At 38.4% G+C, this 16031-nt stretch overlaps 2 protein-coding genes across 15 annotated transcripts in view; both read left to right on the forward strand.

Annotated features, from left to right (window-relative positions):
- M7BP (Myosin-7a binding protein) overlaps positions 1-16031 on the forward strand; it is a 28206-nt gene that overhangs the window by 7501 nt on the left and 4674 nt on the right. For 3 of the 14 annotated variants that reach the window (XM_068290822.1, XM_068290823.1, XM_068290824.1), the window contains exons 3-11: positions 5150-5260; positions 5336-5589; positions 5653-5805; positions 6081-6179; positions 8991-9328; positions 10048-10227; positions 10293-10422; positions 10483-10965; positions 11208-15884. In XM_068290822.1, coding sequence (XP_068146923.1) covers positions 5150-5260; positions 5336-5589; positions 5653-5805; positions 6081-6179; positions 8991-9328; positions 10048-10227; positions 10293-10422; positions 10483-10965; positions 11208-15884 — 6425 coding nt within the window. Of the gene's footprint in view, positions 1-57; positions 219-5149; positions 5261-5335; positions 5590-5652; positions 5806-6080; positions 6180-7159; positions 7379-8556; positions 8776-8990; positions 9329-9541; positions 9691-10047; positions 10228-10292; positions 10423-10482; positions 10966-11207; positions 15885-16031 lie in introns of those variants that run through there. The other 11 variants (XM_068290830.1, XM_068290831.1, XM_068290835.1 and 8 more) reach the window with 9 other exon arrangements.
- Positions 3409-4445, forward strand: LOC137577598 (uncharacterized). The gene has a single exon (XM_068291103.1). It carries the CDS (start codon positions 3627-3629, stop codon positions 3939-3941), a length of 315 nt encoding a protein of 104 aa, XP_068147204.1. The 5' UTR covers positions 3409-3626; the 3' UTR covers positions 3942-4445.

Raw genomic sequence — 16031 nt, forward strand, 5'->3', positions numbered from 1 at the left:
AGCTATGCGAATTCCCGAATCACATCAAAATTCATAATGCCAAACTCAACTTCACAGTGCTGCAAGCGTTTAATGCGCTTTCCTCCCTACATTCAACTGATGGAGTTGCCAATTTCTCGTGCTGGCAGTGGCAGCAGCCTCGTTCTTGGTTTGACTAGCCTTGTTGGCCTCATTGGTGGGGTCTACCTGCTGCAATGTGGTGCCCAACATTTAATGGGGTGAGTAAGTTCGATGATGAACGAGGGTCAATTTCAAAGAATATGAAACTGGGTTGATAACTCAAGCAAAGATAGGAATAAAGTTGAAACCCAAAAAGTATATTTAGTCTCTACCTATGTCTTTTGAGTGACTATCATTTCGAAATCTTCGAAAAGTCCCCTCGTATTGCAAATGTACGTGAGTTTTAGTCCGGTTGATTAAGCTCACGTTGCACGTGCAGCAGCATCAGCTGCTGGAGATAGCAAAATGGATAAACGGAGATGGAAATGGAAACTTACTTTGGGGTTGCAGCTTCATTTCTCTATACGATTACGTGTTCATCGTTTGCGTGTGAAAAGTACAAAAAAAACACAGACAAAGTGCAAAAAAAAAATACAAACTAAATATCGCATAAAAAGTGATTTGACATAATTGTTCGCCTTACATTTACTCTCTCTCTCTCTCTCTCTCTGTTCCCCTCGTCTTTCTGTCAATCATTTCTACTTACATTCAGTTGCTGTCTTTGGTTACGCCTTAATTGACGCGCCTTGCGGCTTGCGTAATGTCTCCATATCCAAAAAAAATGACAACAATTTCAAATATGTTCGATTTGTCGACAATTGTACCGTTAAATTTCATAACAATACCAACAGAAAACAGTTAATTGTCTATAGTCCAACTTACTGACTGTCTTTGTTTTGTCATTTTTGGCCAACAGAACTAAAGAATTGGCAAAATACAATGACAAACGGAAATTGCCTCCATAACCAAAATGTGACGCTATTTAAAGTGGAAAGCAAAATAAAAGAAACAACAACAAATGTGTCACGCCAATGTGTCTATAACAATTAGGCTAATTCCGCCCTCTCAACTGTTTTGTTTGCCTTCATCAATATAAACTTAATTAGCCAAAGACAATTGTCACGATTGCCATGTAAAGTAGTTGGCATATGCCAGACTTTTTTTCCATCTTGTTAGCCATTTGTTTGTCAATCAACAACAACAACAGCAACAGCAACTAAACAGCATTGAAAGAGGAAAACATTTGACCGTTTTTCCCGGTTTTCTAGTTTTTTTTTTCTTTGTGGAAAGTCGAATGTTAATGTCTTTATAAATACACTTAGCTTCTCTGTCTACCATAAGCCTTAAAGTGCTAACGAGAACTGACAAATAAAATAAGAAAATCAACAAAATTTCAACCAAAAACTGGTTCATATTCATGTCAACATTTTGTTTGTTTTTTTGTATTTTTATTTGCTGGTCAAGTGAAAAGCCACAAAAATGTCTCCAGCATATTTCTTGCGGTTGAAAGTGGACATGAATGTGGATTATAGGCACTTACTACCACTTCATTCAACAACAACTGCAAAAATGAAAAGAAAATCACAAGTATACATTAGACTGTTCACTTTTTCGTAGAGAAATTTGCAATTTGGGGGCGATTAGGTTGGAGATTTTCTTAAATGTTGATCCCACTTTGGTCATTAGATTAAAAAAACACCATGGGTTTCCTTTGAAATAGTCCCTCCTAATTTCTGAAAACTTTAAAGATAAAATAATATAAATTTAGCAGTTTTTTGCTAAGCATAGGGTTGTAAGGCTGGGGACTATCGGAAACTATATTCTCCAATCCTTTTTTGCAAATTTATAAAAGTTACGTATACGTAATGTAACACATTTTAGCAATAGGGAAAAACATTAAGATGTTTGTTTTTCAATGTTTTCTATACCACACTCGATTAGTTTTAGATCTAAATGAGGTCTTTAGTTTCCTATGTTTATCTTTAATCGATTTTTACAAGTTTCTTCTTTAGTTTTAATTTAAAAATTGTCAAACTCTCATACAAGAAGTTTCTATCTTTGAAAGTAGAACACACAAAATTGTGTCAGATAATTTGCATTTTATTTGTTATATTTTGTAAATGGAATGTTCAATAGATTATTGTGACATAAAGTCAAGCTTTGAATTAATGAATGGAAACCATTGAAAACTAAAGTCAACGGCTCACCGTTTATGGTTTTAAATGCAAAAAAGTATTGCCTATCTTGCAGGCGCATTTAATGGCTCGCTTTCGGGCTGAATTAAGTCGAATAGTTTTTAATTTACTTAAGCGCGAACAAGTATTTATAACCTTTAAACTTTTAAATATAATATTAAATTTCAACATTTAATTATTATTTATTTCTATAATTTAATTTCCTTATTCATCTTGTGGCGCCATCAAAATACCACAAATCGTGAAAACCGACTAAAATTTATTAATCAAAATAAAAACGTTTAAACTTATGCATATTTTGAGATTTATATTTGCTTGCTTTCGGAAACAAGTTTGCGGAATGTTTTTTTTTTCTGAACAATTAGCATTTGGGTAATTAATGAACATCCCAACCAGACAACCGGACAATCTGACAACCTGCATAGTTTCATTCTAACAACAAAATATACATATGTTGCAAAAAAATAAAATAAATGTATACAAAGGAATACATATATGTACATATATACTTATACACTTGAAGAAAAATTTAAGTCTCATTTAAAATCAACTTCAAACTGTTATTCAATTGAGTCTCCTTCTACTTTAGACTAATTACACCCAGAGTGTGAAAAAATGTAATATGTTTGCATATAATTGACAGAATAAGTTGTTATTTGATGATCTTATTTCACATTTGTATGTGTGTGTATGTACTTTGGAATTTTGCACTAAAGGCCTTTAGTTTTGTTTATAGACACATCGTCTATACATAAATATATGTCTTAGTATATATAAGTATATGTGTGGCTGGCGTCATAAAGACAGCCCATAGGTTCCTGCTTGACCAGATCTTTAAAAGGAGGAAAAAAGCTAGGTAGCAAGATCATTAAAGCGGTAGTGTTTTGACTAATTTTTTTTTTGCGAGGGAAGTTGAAAGGTCGAAATAGTTGGCCAGTCATGTTGAGATTGGGAGGCGGCAGCGGCGCCAGGTCATAAATATGTAGAATTCAAAAAACTCTATCAGACTCTGTCTGGCTGTAGTGTCTGTCAAAGATTCCGCTAATGTTTTATGCATCTTACGTTACGTTGTGAATCTTACGTCATCAACTGGTCTGCCAAGTTGTCTGCGCATGCTCGGCTGACTGGCTGGCTCTCTCTCTCGAGTGCTGAGAAAAAGTTAGACTCTCTGCTCAGCTGTTGACCGCCAGGTTTAGCACACAACAAGCCCGAACCTTGTCCGAGAAAGTTGTCAGTGCCGGAGGATCGCGTAATTTCAATTTCAATTCGTTTCAATAATACACAAATGTGCCATGCTACAACACAAAAACAACAACAGCAAACTACACGAGAGTAGTCATCATTCAGAGCAACAGCAAAAACAACAACTAATGACCGAGGAAAATAAATATCACTTATTTCTATAATTCCAACTAAAAGTTGACCAGAAAAATGTTATTTGGTCCCGTGTTAATTTGTCAAGTAGAGAAATTACTTTGCTTGCCCATCAGCTGTGCCGTGTTTGCCTTTCTCTTCATGGCCTGCACATTGGAAGTGGTTCTACTGAGGCTAACCATCAGTGATGATCTCTTTCGACCGCAGTTGGATGAAGATGGTCAACCAATTGGCATTGGCATGGCCGGCAATGTCGACGATGATGCCGATGGCGAGGATAATATTTACTATGAAAATGTAACAAACAATTATGAATATTGGGCGAGAAGACGGAGAAGATATCATCAGAGGCAGCAGCAACAGCAGCAATAACAAATTCATTAAGAGACAGCTGAAATTTAATTATGGTCGAAACAATTGTTATGAGTGTGTGTGTGAGAGTGTGTGCATAGAAAGTGCAAAAAGCTTACATATTCTGTTTTTGTTTGTTTGTTTTGTAAAATTAATTTAAAAGCAATTCATAATAACAATTGATATTTTGGGCACGTTTTGAACACTCGGGCAGATATATGTACATGGATACATACATATATATATCTGTATTAATTTATGTGTGTGTAAAATATGTTTGTGCCTTAGAGTCCCATAAGCAGACATTAAGTAACTTTAAACAACTAAAAGATATATAACTAACATGCAAAAGGGAAAGAAATAACAAACATTTGACTGCCACAATTTAGAATGCTTTCCATAAAACAAAATAATCAGCTTTATGCACGTACAATCACATCTTTATATATACTATATGTAACAGATTTAGTTGACAAACAATTTTGCTGCATTTATAGAAATTCCCAAGTGACTGACTTAATTAAAAAGACATTCAATGTGCTCACAATAAAGTACATTTAAAATAAGTTAGATAATAGCTGATACCTATATATACATTTAAGTACACATATGATATAAGATATCCTATAAATTTGTAATTATTTTTATATGAAATAAATCGGTGTGACAACAAAACAATGAAATATTATTCCTTGTTTGGCTTTTCCTTTTTTTCAATTTGCTGACAAACCAGTTTTGTTTGTTTTTCATTTTGTTCAATTGTCTTCCGCCTTTTCCCAACTTATGCAATTGCTTTGAGAAAGAGTTAAAGACTATGACGAATAGAGGAAGGAGAGAGAGAGAGAAGGAGAGGTAGAGACCAAAATGTGGGGGGCGAATGGTGGAAGTGGAAGGAGATACTATAATTAACTATTTAAAAAAACAACTGTGAAGCTTCTATTTCCAGTTAATTAGTGAACGTTCTTCGATAAATTAAACAATACGAAAACTTTGGCCTTCTACTAAAAGTTGAATAAACTTGAAGAAAAAAAAAAAACACCATAAAATTAAAAACAAAATAAACAGTTATTAATGCTTACAAAAATTTCTACATAAATTTTAGTTCTGTTTTTTTGCTGAGTAATCCAATGGAGGAGAAAGTGTCGTTTAAGTTCTATATATCTATAATTTACATTAGCATATTCCGAAAAAAACCCGTTTCACAAATTTGATCCACTTTAATTTTCTAGCAAAATTTCAAATAAGAAAACCAAAAAGAAGGATGACAGTGATGTGGTCGAAGAATCGCCATCCACTTGTAATGTCTGCTGTGGGGATTTGGATATAAGCAATGCCAAAAAGTAAGCTTCAAAAGAATGCTAATCTATTAAGCAAAAGAAGAGCTACCTATTTTTTTGATTTTATTGTTATTTCAGCTATGTTAAATGTCGCACATGTGAGAAGTCTGTTTGTCGTGGCCTGAAGTGCGCCGATTGGCATCCAAAGGATGGCCAATGGGAGTGCCAATTGTGTCACAACTCAAAGGAGTCGCTGGCGCATACTTCATCTTGGGTGGCCGAGCAAATGTCCTTCAATCAACACAAATTCGTTTATCCCATGCGGGCACGTAGCGAGGTCTACATACCCATTCAGCCCAGTCAAGATGGCCAAGATGTGGAAAGCACAATCCGTAAGTGTTAACGAACCATTTATTGACTTAATACAGCTTAACTCACATGATATATTCTTATAGAATTTGAGAGTGTCAGTCAAATTGGCATTCGCAACCATATGAATATCGAAGAGCGTGCCAAAATACGGGAATATGTTGAGGAGATTGTTGCCGAAATGTTGGGCGGCAATCTGGATAAAATTAAAGTTGGTCAATTATCGAAAAGTGAGAATTGTAAGTAGAATTCAAAATTAATAACTTAAGTAACTCTAAAAAAGAAAGATCAGCCGTGGCAACATTTGTTTTATGCATGTTGCTGGCAACTTTTTGTAATCTTTAAGCAACTTTGTTGCCAGCTTCAAGCAAAAGCTGTGTTGATATGGTTTTTGCGTTAGCTTAAAAGCTAACATGAAAGTTTGTTTAATTACCAATTTTGTTTATGTTCATGCATTAACTAAACGTCGCACACACACACACACAAATACATATACACACACTTGCAAATATAGATTTGCAACTTTTCGATAAATATCATGCGAAACTTAGTAACCTGCTTATCAATGTGGAGAATGGTTTATGTGTGCGTCAACTGAGCAGACGAGGAGGAGGTAAGTGCCAAAGCAAAGGATCAGAATGTACCGTAATCAAAGTTGTGCGTAATCTAACTAGTTGCTAATACTTGTGTAATGCACGTTTATGTCTAGTAGTAGCAGTAGCCTTGGCGTATACGTAATATTTGTGTCAATGAATCAAAAGATGCGACATAGCATTGAATTTATTATTCGTTTATCAATATTAGGACCCAATTAAAAAAAGCAATCCTAACATACACACACACATTTATATTTTAGACATGGGTGCTCTATATATGGGGGCATATTATAAACTACTGGTCTTAAAGATTTTTTTGGGCTACGCTCCTAAAGATACACACACTTGTACACACTTTCAATTTGAGCGGAAAATCGCGGTCACTATACACTGATAAGGTCTGGCTCATTGGGGAACTGATAATGATAAGGTGCAACCCGCTGATAAGACTTGTCGGTTATTGAAGTGCCGAAAACAGTGCGACAACAGGCCAACAACAATGATTAATAACAAAACACTTTGTAAGCATTTAAGCAATGTAGCGACAGGTTGGCCTTAGCTAGATCCAGATGGTAGGTGAGATTGTCAACATTAATCATACGCACCGTGATACGGCAACTACAACTACAACCATTAGCTCACTCAACTAAAATGTCAATGTGTGAAAAAAGGTGTAAAACTTTAACATGGATGGTTATTGATTTCTTTAATGACAGCGTCACGCTCTTAAACAATATCCTAGCCAATTTATTTATGTAAATTACCAAAACCAACAACATGAAGTTCAAGATGATTTAGGTGTTAGCCAAAAAAAAAAAATTATATACAGAGAGAAGGCCGAAAAGAAAGAAGAGAGCCGAGAGGGAGTTAGTAGACTTGGTTACCGATATGCCAATTGAGTGAGCGAATACCTCTCACACACATACAAACACAGGGCCAAGTATCGCAGAGCATTTTAGACGCTTGTCTCTCGAAAAAGCCGCTTCAGTTGGTGGACGCGTTGTGCGGCGATCGCAAGCGAAACGGGGCGAAACAGAAACGGAATCTGATTTGTAATCAGCGTTGAAAAAAAAAAACCAAAACTCGCACAGCATTCACATAGATTTGATAACATAAAAATATATACAATATAATATGCATACATATAAAAAGAACATCAAGATAACAGTGTGAAAAAAAAAAAAAAAACAAAAATTTCACCAAACAAAAAAAACGAGTATGAAAAAGACTAATTAAATGATTAAACTAACCTTGACCCGTTGTGTTATGGCCAAAAATTAAAGTTTTAAGCCCTAAGGGCAAACAGTTTAATTGACATTAATCGATATTAATGATCAGCAAGCCTTTTTTAAGCAGAAAAACAACAAAATCAATGTGCCAAAATGAACTTTCAACACGAGTTTATCTCGACTAATTTACTTTGCTTTGCTGGCTAGTCTAATCGTTGACCTTAACACGACTAATGCTGATATTGCCTACTTCTAATACGACAATACTTTCCGTTCAAATTTCGATGATATAAGAATTCAAAATGAAAGCTATCAAGCACTTAAGCCTAATCGCTTAAAATAACGACATGCTTAATGTCAATGATAATTATAATAAGAAAAAAATAAAACCAAGTGATTTCATGGAATTTGAACTATGAACTTTGGGTGGCTAAACCACATATAATATAATATAAGTGATTTTTGTTGTTTGTTATTTTTGCCCGGACAGAAACTGGTCTGACATGACACTAATGGCTAACTGCCTGGCTGGCTGGCTATTCTCATTGATGACAAATCTACAAAGACTCTTCCTATTGACAACAAATATATTCATATGGATATATGCAAATGTTTGCCACAAATTCCTAAATTCTATTTGTTCTTTTCTCCACCTCAAATGAATGAGTAACGGGCTTTCTCAATGAATAGGTAGAAAATGTCAGTGAGGTGTCAGAATTAAATGATAAAGAATTCCAAAAATATCATTATAGCTGCCATTGAAGGTTACAAAAGATAACCATAGAGTCAGCCGTAGGTAAAAGACGGCTAGGCTATTCATTTAATATTTACCGCAAAAGTTAATAGAGTTAACAACATGTCAAAATAAAAGAAGGAGAGAAATAATAGATAGTCTCAAAATAAATACATATTCAGTATACATGTATGTATATATGTCTGGAGTCGTTTTTCGGCTTCAGTAGAGATTCAAATTCATCGATGGGTGGCGGCTACCAAGCGTAAACAATGTTAAATTATCTATTGATATTAGGTACTCTCTCTCCATCTCTCTTCCTCTCTTTCTCATATTATTATTATTTATGTATTTTGAACCCTTGCGAAAAGGGTTTACGTTTTAAAAACTAGTTATTTGAGATAATAAAATAAATAATTTCCCGTCATGCAGATAAAACAAAAATATATAATAGTCAATAAATAGTATATGGAATAGACAATTACGGCAAACAAATAGACACCTCAATACATATGAATGTTTAATATATAAAGCTAAAAATATACTCATATGCATGAAGCATGGATTTTACTTTGGGACTTGTAACGGGCATGTATGCCGTTATAGCTGTAATAGTGTTCTACGTCGTCTACGTCATTGAGGTGAAATTAGGTATGACTTATATTTCCACTCACTCACACACACACACACGCACACACACTTATTCACTTACATTCACACTCTGACACTTTCTTTGGCAAACTTTTCACTTTTTTTTTGCCATTATTTGCCTCGAATCTGTATTGTGTATTTAACTTGCTAACTTGCTCTTTTACCAATATTCTTGATTGCCGCCCAATACAACTAACAAGTAACTCTACTTTCAGATTTGCCCGCCATTGTGAATGGTCATAGTAACAATAATAATAATAGTAATAGTAACAACAACAATAATGGTAGCACCTGCAACATCAATGGCAACAATGAACAAAATGATGACAGCTCACAGACACGTCTACGCACTCTCATTGAAACTATCATTGCGGAAACACTGCGAAATAGTGCCTTGGGCTTCAATACCGGAGCATCTGCATCTGTGTCGGAAATTAGCTTGGATACGCGTACTCAATCCGAATTGAATGCCCTGAAACAACGTCATCGTACCGAGCATTATTTCGAGCCAAAAATCTATCAGGATCTATTGGCCACAGCGGTGCTAAATAAGGTAAGTTCCAGCACCATCCGACACCTGTTGGCAGCACTTTGTCAGATATTGTCCAAGTCATTTTACCACTTTTGTAATCGGCTTCCGATAGACTCAATCTCAACCTTGTTTTCGCTCTTACCCCCGTCCTTTTCTTTCATGTGCAAAGCATTTTAAGGGCTTCACCGTGCCAACTTTTGCTCCTCTGTCGCCAAAGTATGCTAATTAGTTGCAGTTCAGTTTTTTAACCATTCGGACGTCGGCGCAGATATCAATTTTTACTAGTCAAACTAATTGGTTAATCAATAAACCCCTTTTTATATCCAATTGAACAATTAATTCTTTCGAGAACAGCAGAAACAATGACGGACCAGGAACAGAAAGTAAATAAATAACCTAGACAAAACCAAATTAATCAAAGAAACTATTGAAATATATCACATTTCTGCTGAAGTCTCGTATTATATTTGTGCTATCGTCTTTGATTAGATATCGCCCTTAATGAGGCATCGTAAATCAAATTCATAATCACTTTAACCTCTGAAAAACGTTCAAATGCGAATCGATCGACCGATGCCAAGAACCCAGTTTGAATTCAATATTTAGACCACGTTGCCGGCTTAGTGGCAAGTCTCTTTACAAGCAAATGAGGGAAAGGGAGAAGGGTTCAATAACTTGTTAAATTGCACAATGCCAAGGTTGTTCTAATATAGATATTTGTGGTTTTGCCTTTTTTGCAGATTGCAGATACGGAAGGGAATAACCGAAGACGGTCGCTAATATCGGAAAGTACACCGGACTTAAGTGGTCACAATAACATTGATGAAAACTACAATGCCGAAGCGTTGAGCACTACGTCTGGTAGTTCCATTGAACCGCGTAGTGATTGCAGTCTAACGGATAATGAGCTGGTATTAAATGTGAGTTAACTTTCTAAAAAAACACTTTTCGAATTTATTTAATTTTATATTTCTTATCTTTTTAGACTGGCAAAACCGATTCACCGTTGAGCTTGCAAGCAGCGCTTGAACGTGAATCGGTATTAAGCGATTATATAGCCGCTCATATGGTGCCATTGCCAGATTTTTCAGCCTCTGTTACCGAATCCGAGGATGGTAAGTAACACAGAAGATAAATATTAAAAGGCTTTTTTCAAGTGCAACTCCTGTTTATAGATAACGGCTCAGTCACCTCGAGTATGATAGCAGATGGCACTTGGGAGGACAATTGGCTTTTTAAGAAAAAGCAGCACAGCTCCTTGCAAAGTTCGGCTACCCCGAGCAGCATTGGCATGCTGGTGCCGGCTCCCAGAGAAAATGTACGTGCCCAGATTGGTGATAGAACAGCTGATGAGGTCAGCGATCTCTCGGAAATGGGCTCAGATGTCGAGGAAACCTCTCTGGACATTAATGATCGCCTGTTGAATAAGCATTTGATTGGTGGCCAAAATACAAAACTAGTGCTAGACGAGCTAATCGATCGCACTAGCTTAATTTCCCATACATTACCGGAGGAACATGAACCGGCATATACTGAGGCCACAAATCCATTACTATTGCAAACACAACCCACAGATGTACCAACACAATTTATAGAGCCACCACCTCCAATGACATTCCAAGATGACCAACACATTGAGGAACCGATCCTCATAGCAGGTAATTTTGATAATCTTACCATATCTTACCCATCTATACCATATGTGACCCATCTTACCTTATTATGCTAACTCACCGGAGAACTTTGAAGAAAACCCCATTTTTGTACTAGATCAATATTAAACCCCTAGTTATCCCATAGAATACTTGGTAGTTATCTTTCGAAATCCCCCACCAAATCCCTCCGCGTATTTGTGCATGATTATGAAGCGATCGACATTCAGCAGTCATTTGTGTTACAGACCAAAATGAAATTGATACTGACGAGTTTGTCGATGCCCTTGATGAGGGCTGTACTGGATTCAGTACCGTCGAGTACACTGAGGAGAATCCACCCTCGGTTATCGAAATCTTAGCCGCCATGGCTCTGGGACCTATGCTAGCTGTTCCAGCATCCGAACAGCAGGGCGTCATTACACCAAATGAAATGCATACACTCAAGGAGCTGAGCGATCTCGCGCTTGCTGAAATAAATTCTCGCACAACAGATCTTGAACATCATTCTCTCGACGTGATTGCAGAGGAAGAAAATACAGATTTATCTTTGCAATCGGCAATAGAAACTACAGAGACAGTCGGATTTTCTATAATTGAAATTTACGAAGAAGCATCGCCACAGCCACCAGAAACTGTTTCTGACGAACCAATTTCCTTCAATCCAGCAGAAACTCCAATAGAGACACAGCAACCAAATATTATTCCAAAACTGGATATTGTAGACTTGCCACCACCTACAGAATCCATTTATGAAGAACCACCTACAGTAAATCCAGCGGAAATCGCCATGTTTCCTCAGACTGCGGACTCCATACTATCAGCAACAATTGAAGCAGTATCTGAGCCTATTTCTTCTATTGCTGAGCCGGAAATAACACCACAAGTGGATATTGTAGATTTGCTACCACCTACAGAAACCATTGCTGAAGAACCACCTACAGTAAATCCAGCGGAAATAGCTGTGGATCCTCAGACTGCGAACTCCATACTATCAGCAACAATAGAAGCAGTATCTGAGCCTACTTCTTCTATTGCTGAGACGGAAATAACACCACAAGTGGATATTGTAGATTTGCCACCACCTACAGAAACCATTGCTGAAGAACCACCTACAGTAAATCCAGCGGAAATAGCCGCGGATCCTCAGATAGCGGACTCCATACTACCAGCAACAATTGAAGCAGTATCTGAGCCTACTTCTTCCATTGCTGAGCCGAAAATAACACCACAAGTGGATATTGTAGATTTGCCACCACCTACAGAAACCATTGCTGAAGAACTACCTACAGTAAATCCAGCGGAAATAGCCGCGGATCCTCAGATTGCGGACTCCATACTACCAGCAACAATTGAAGCAGTATCTGAGCCTACTTCTTCTATTGCTGAGCCGGAAATAACACCACAAGTGGAAATTGTAGATTTGCCACCACCTACAGAGACCATTCCTGAAGAACTACCTACAGTAAATCCAGCGGAAATCGCCATGGTTCCTCAAACTGTAGACTCCATGCTACCGGCAACAATAGAAGCAGTATCTGAGCCTACTTCTTCTATTGCTGACCCGGAAATAACACCACAAGTGGATATTGTAGATTTGCCACCACCTACAGAGACCATTTCTGAAGAACCACCTATAGTAAATCCAGCGGAAATCGCCATGGTTCCTCAAACTGTAGACTCCATGCTACCGGCAACAATAGAAGCACTATCTGAGCCTACTTCTTCTATTGCTGAGACGGAAATAACACCACAAGTGGATATTGTAGATTTGCCACCACCTACAGAAACCATTGCTGAAGAACCACCTACAGTAAATCCAGGGGAAATCGCCGTGGCGGACTCCATACTACCAGCAACAATAGAAGCAGTATCTGAGCCTAATTCTTCTATTGCTGAGCCGGAAATAACACCACAAGTGGATATTGTAGATTTGCCACCACCTACAGAGACCATTTCTGAAGAACCACCTACAGTAAATCCAGCGGAAATCGCCATGGCGGACTCCATACTACCAGCAACAATAGAAGCAGTATCTGAGCCTACTTCTTCCATTGCTGAGCCGAAAATAACACCACAAGTGGATTTTGTAGATTTGCTACCACCTACAAAAACCATTGCTGAAGAACCACCTACATTAAATCCAGCGGAAATAGCCGCGGATCCTCAGATTGCGGACTCCATACTACCAGCAACAATTGAAGCAGTATCTGAGCCTACTTCTTCTATTGCTGAGCCGGAAATAACACCACAAGTGGATATTGTAGATTTGCCACCACCTACAGAAACCATTGCTGAAGAACCACCTACAGTAAATCCAGCGGAAATAGCCGCGGATCCTCAGATAGCGGACTCCATACTACCAGCAACAATTGAAGCAGTATCTGAGCCTACTTCTTCCATTGCTGAGCCGAAAATAACACCACAAGTGGATATTGTAGATTTGCCACCACCTACAGAAACCATTGCTGAAGAACTACCTACAGTAAATCCAGCGGAAATAGCCGCGGATCCTCAGATTGCGGACTCCATACTACCAGCAACAATTGAAGCAGTATCTGAGCCTACTTCTTCTATTGCTGAGCCGGAAATAACACCACAAGTGGAAATTGTAGATTTGCCACCACCTACAGAGACCATTGCTGAAGAACTACCTACAGTAAATCCAGCGGAAATCGCCATGGTTCCTCAAACTGTAGACTCCATGCTACCGGCAACAATAGAAGCAGTATCTGAGCCTACTTCTTCTATTGCTGACCCGGAAATAACACCACAAGTGGATATTGTAGATTTGCCACCACCTACAGAAACCATTGCTGAAGAACCACCTACAGTAAATCCAGGGGAAATCGCCATGGCGGACTCCATACTACCAGCAACAATAGAAGCAGTATCTGAGCCTAATTCTTCTATTGCTGAGCCGGAAATAACACCACAAGTGGATATTGTAGATTTGCCACCACCTACAGAGACCATTTCTGAAGAACCACCTACAGTAAATCCAGCGGAAATCGCCATGGCGGACTCCATGCTACCGGCAACAATAGAAGCAGTATCTGAGCCTACTTCTTCTATTGCTGAGCCGGAAATAACACCACAAGTGGATATTGCAGATTTGCCACCACCTACAGAGACCATTTCTGAAGAACCACCTACAGTAAATCCAGCGGAAATCGCCATGGCGGACTCCATACTACCAGCAACAATTGAAGCAGTATCTGAGCCTACTTCTTCTATTGCTGAACCGGAAACAACACCAAAAGTGGATATTGCAGATTTGCCACCACCTACTGAATCCATTTCTGAAGAACCACCTACAGTAAATTCAGTGGAAATTGCCGCGGATCCTCAGACAGCGGATTCCATACTACCAGCAACAATAGAAGCAGTATCTGAGTCTACTTCTTCCATTACTGGGACGGAAATAACACCACAAGTGGATATTGTAGATTTGCCACCACCTACTGAAACCATTGATGAAGAACCACCTACAGTAAATCCAGGGGAAATCGCCATGGCGGACTCCATACTACCAGCAACAATAGAAGCAGTATCTGAGCCTACTTCTTCTATTGCTGAGCCGGAAATAAAACCACAAGTGGATATTGTAGACTTGCCACCACCTACAGAAACCATTGCTGAAGAACCACCTACAGTAAATCCAGCGGAAATAGCCGTGGATCCTCAGACTGCGAACTCCATACTACCAGCAACAATAGAAGCAGTATCTGAGCCTACTTCTTCTATTGCTGAGCCGGAAATAAAACCACAAGTGGATATTGTAGACTTGCCACCACCTACAGAAACCATTGCTGAAGAACCACCTACAGTAAATCCAGCGGAAATAGCCGTGGATCCTCAGACTGCGAACTCCATACTACCAGCAACAATAGAAGCAGTATCTGAGCCTACTTCTTCTATTGCTGAGCCGGAAATAAAACCACAAGTGGATATTGTAGACTTGCCACCACCTACAGAAACCATTGCTGAAGAACCACCTACAGTAAATCCAGCGGAAATAGCCGTGGATCCTCAGACTGCGAACTCCATACTACCAGCAACAATAGAAGCAGTATCTGAGCCTATTTCTTCTATTGCTGAGCCGGAAACAACACCAAAAGTGGATATTGTAGATTTGCCACCAGCTACAGAATTCATTTCTGAAGAACCACCTACAGTAAATCCAGCGGAAATAGCCGTGGATCCTCAGACTGCGAACTCCATACTACCAGCAACAATAGAAGCAGTATCTGAGCCTATTTCTTCTATTGCTGAGCCGGAAACAACACCAAAAGTGGATATTGTAGATTTGCCACCAGCTACAGAATCCATTTCTGAAGAACTACCTACAGAAAATCCAGTGGAAATTGCCGCGGATCCTCAGACTGCCGATTCCATACTACCGGCAACAATAGAAGCAGTATCTGAGCTTACTTCTTCTATTGCTGAGCCGGAAATAACACCAAAAGTGGATATGGTAGATTTGCCACCACCTACTGAATCAATTTCTGAAGAACCACCTACAGTAAATCCAGCGGAAATCGCCATTGCGGACTCCATACTACCAGCAACAATAGAAGCAGTATCTGAGCCTATTTCTCCTATTGCTGAGCCGGAAAAAACACCACAAGTGGATATTGTAGATTTGCCACCACCTACAGAATCCATTTCTGAAGAACTACCTACAGAAAATCCAGTGGAAATTGCCGCGGATCCTCAGACTGCCGATTCCATACTACCGGCAACAATAGAAGCAGTATCTGAGCCTACTTCTTCTATTGCTGAACAGGAAATAAAAACGAAAGCGGACTCATCACAACCAGATCTTTCAAAATTGCAGAGTGCAGAAAAAAATGTTGAGAATTTTTCAGTTCAAGAATTAGAAACTGTATTCACGCCAACAGTTGCTTCTAGTACGGCTCTAGGTAAAACGTCTCAAAAGTGCCTTCGAAGACAACTGAATATAGTCGACAAAACACCGAGCGATGGAGATGAAAAGTCTGCTCTGATTGCAAAACCAGATTCCTTAAATCTTTTGGGAACCATTTGCAAGTTTTACATTAAAGACAAAC

This window comes from Drosophila tropicalis, unplaced genomic scaffold (assembly GCF_018151085.1).
Source record: "Drosophila tropicalis isolate 14030-0801.00 unplaced genomic scaffold, ASM1815108v1 contig_593, whole genome shotgun sequence".
Taxonomy (NCBI): Eukaryota; Metazoa; Arthropoda; class Insecta; order Diptera; family Drosophilidae; genus Drosophila; species Drosophila tropicalis.

Excerpts from the sequence above, each read along its gene's own strand:
- LOC137577598 (XM_068291103.1), top strand. The coding sequence starts at position 3,627 with ATGTTATTTGGTCCCGTGTTAATTTGTCAAGTAGAGAAATTACTTTGC.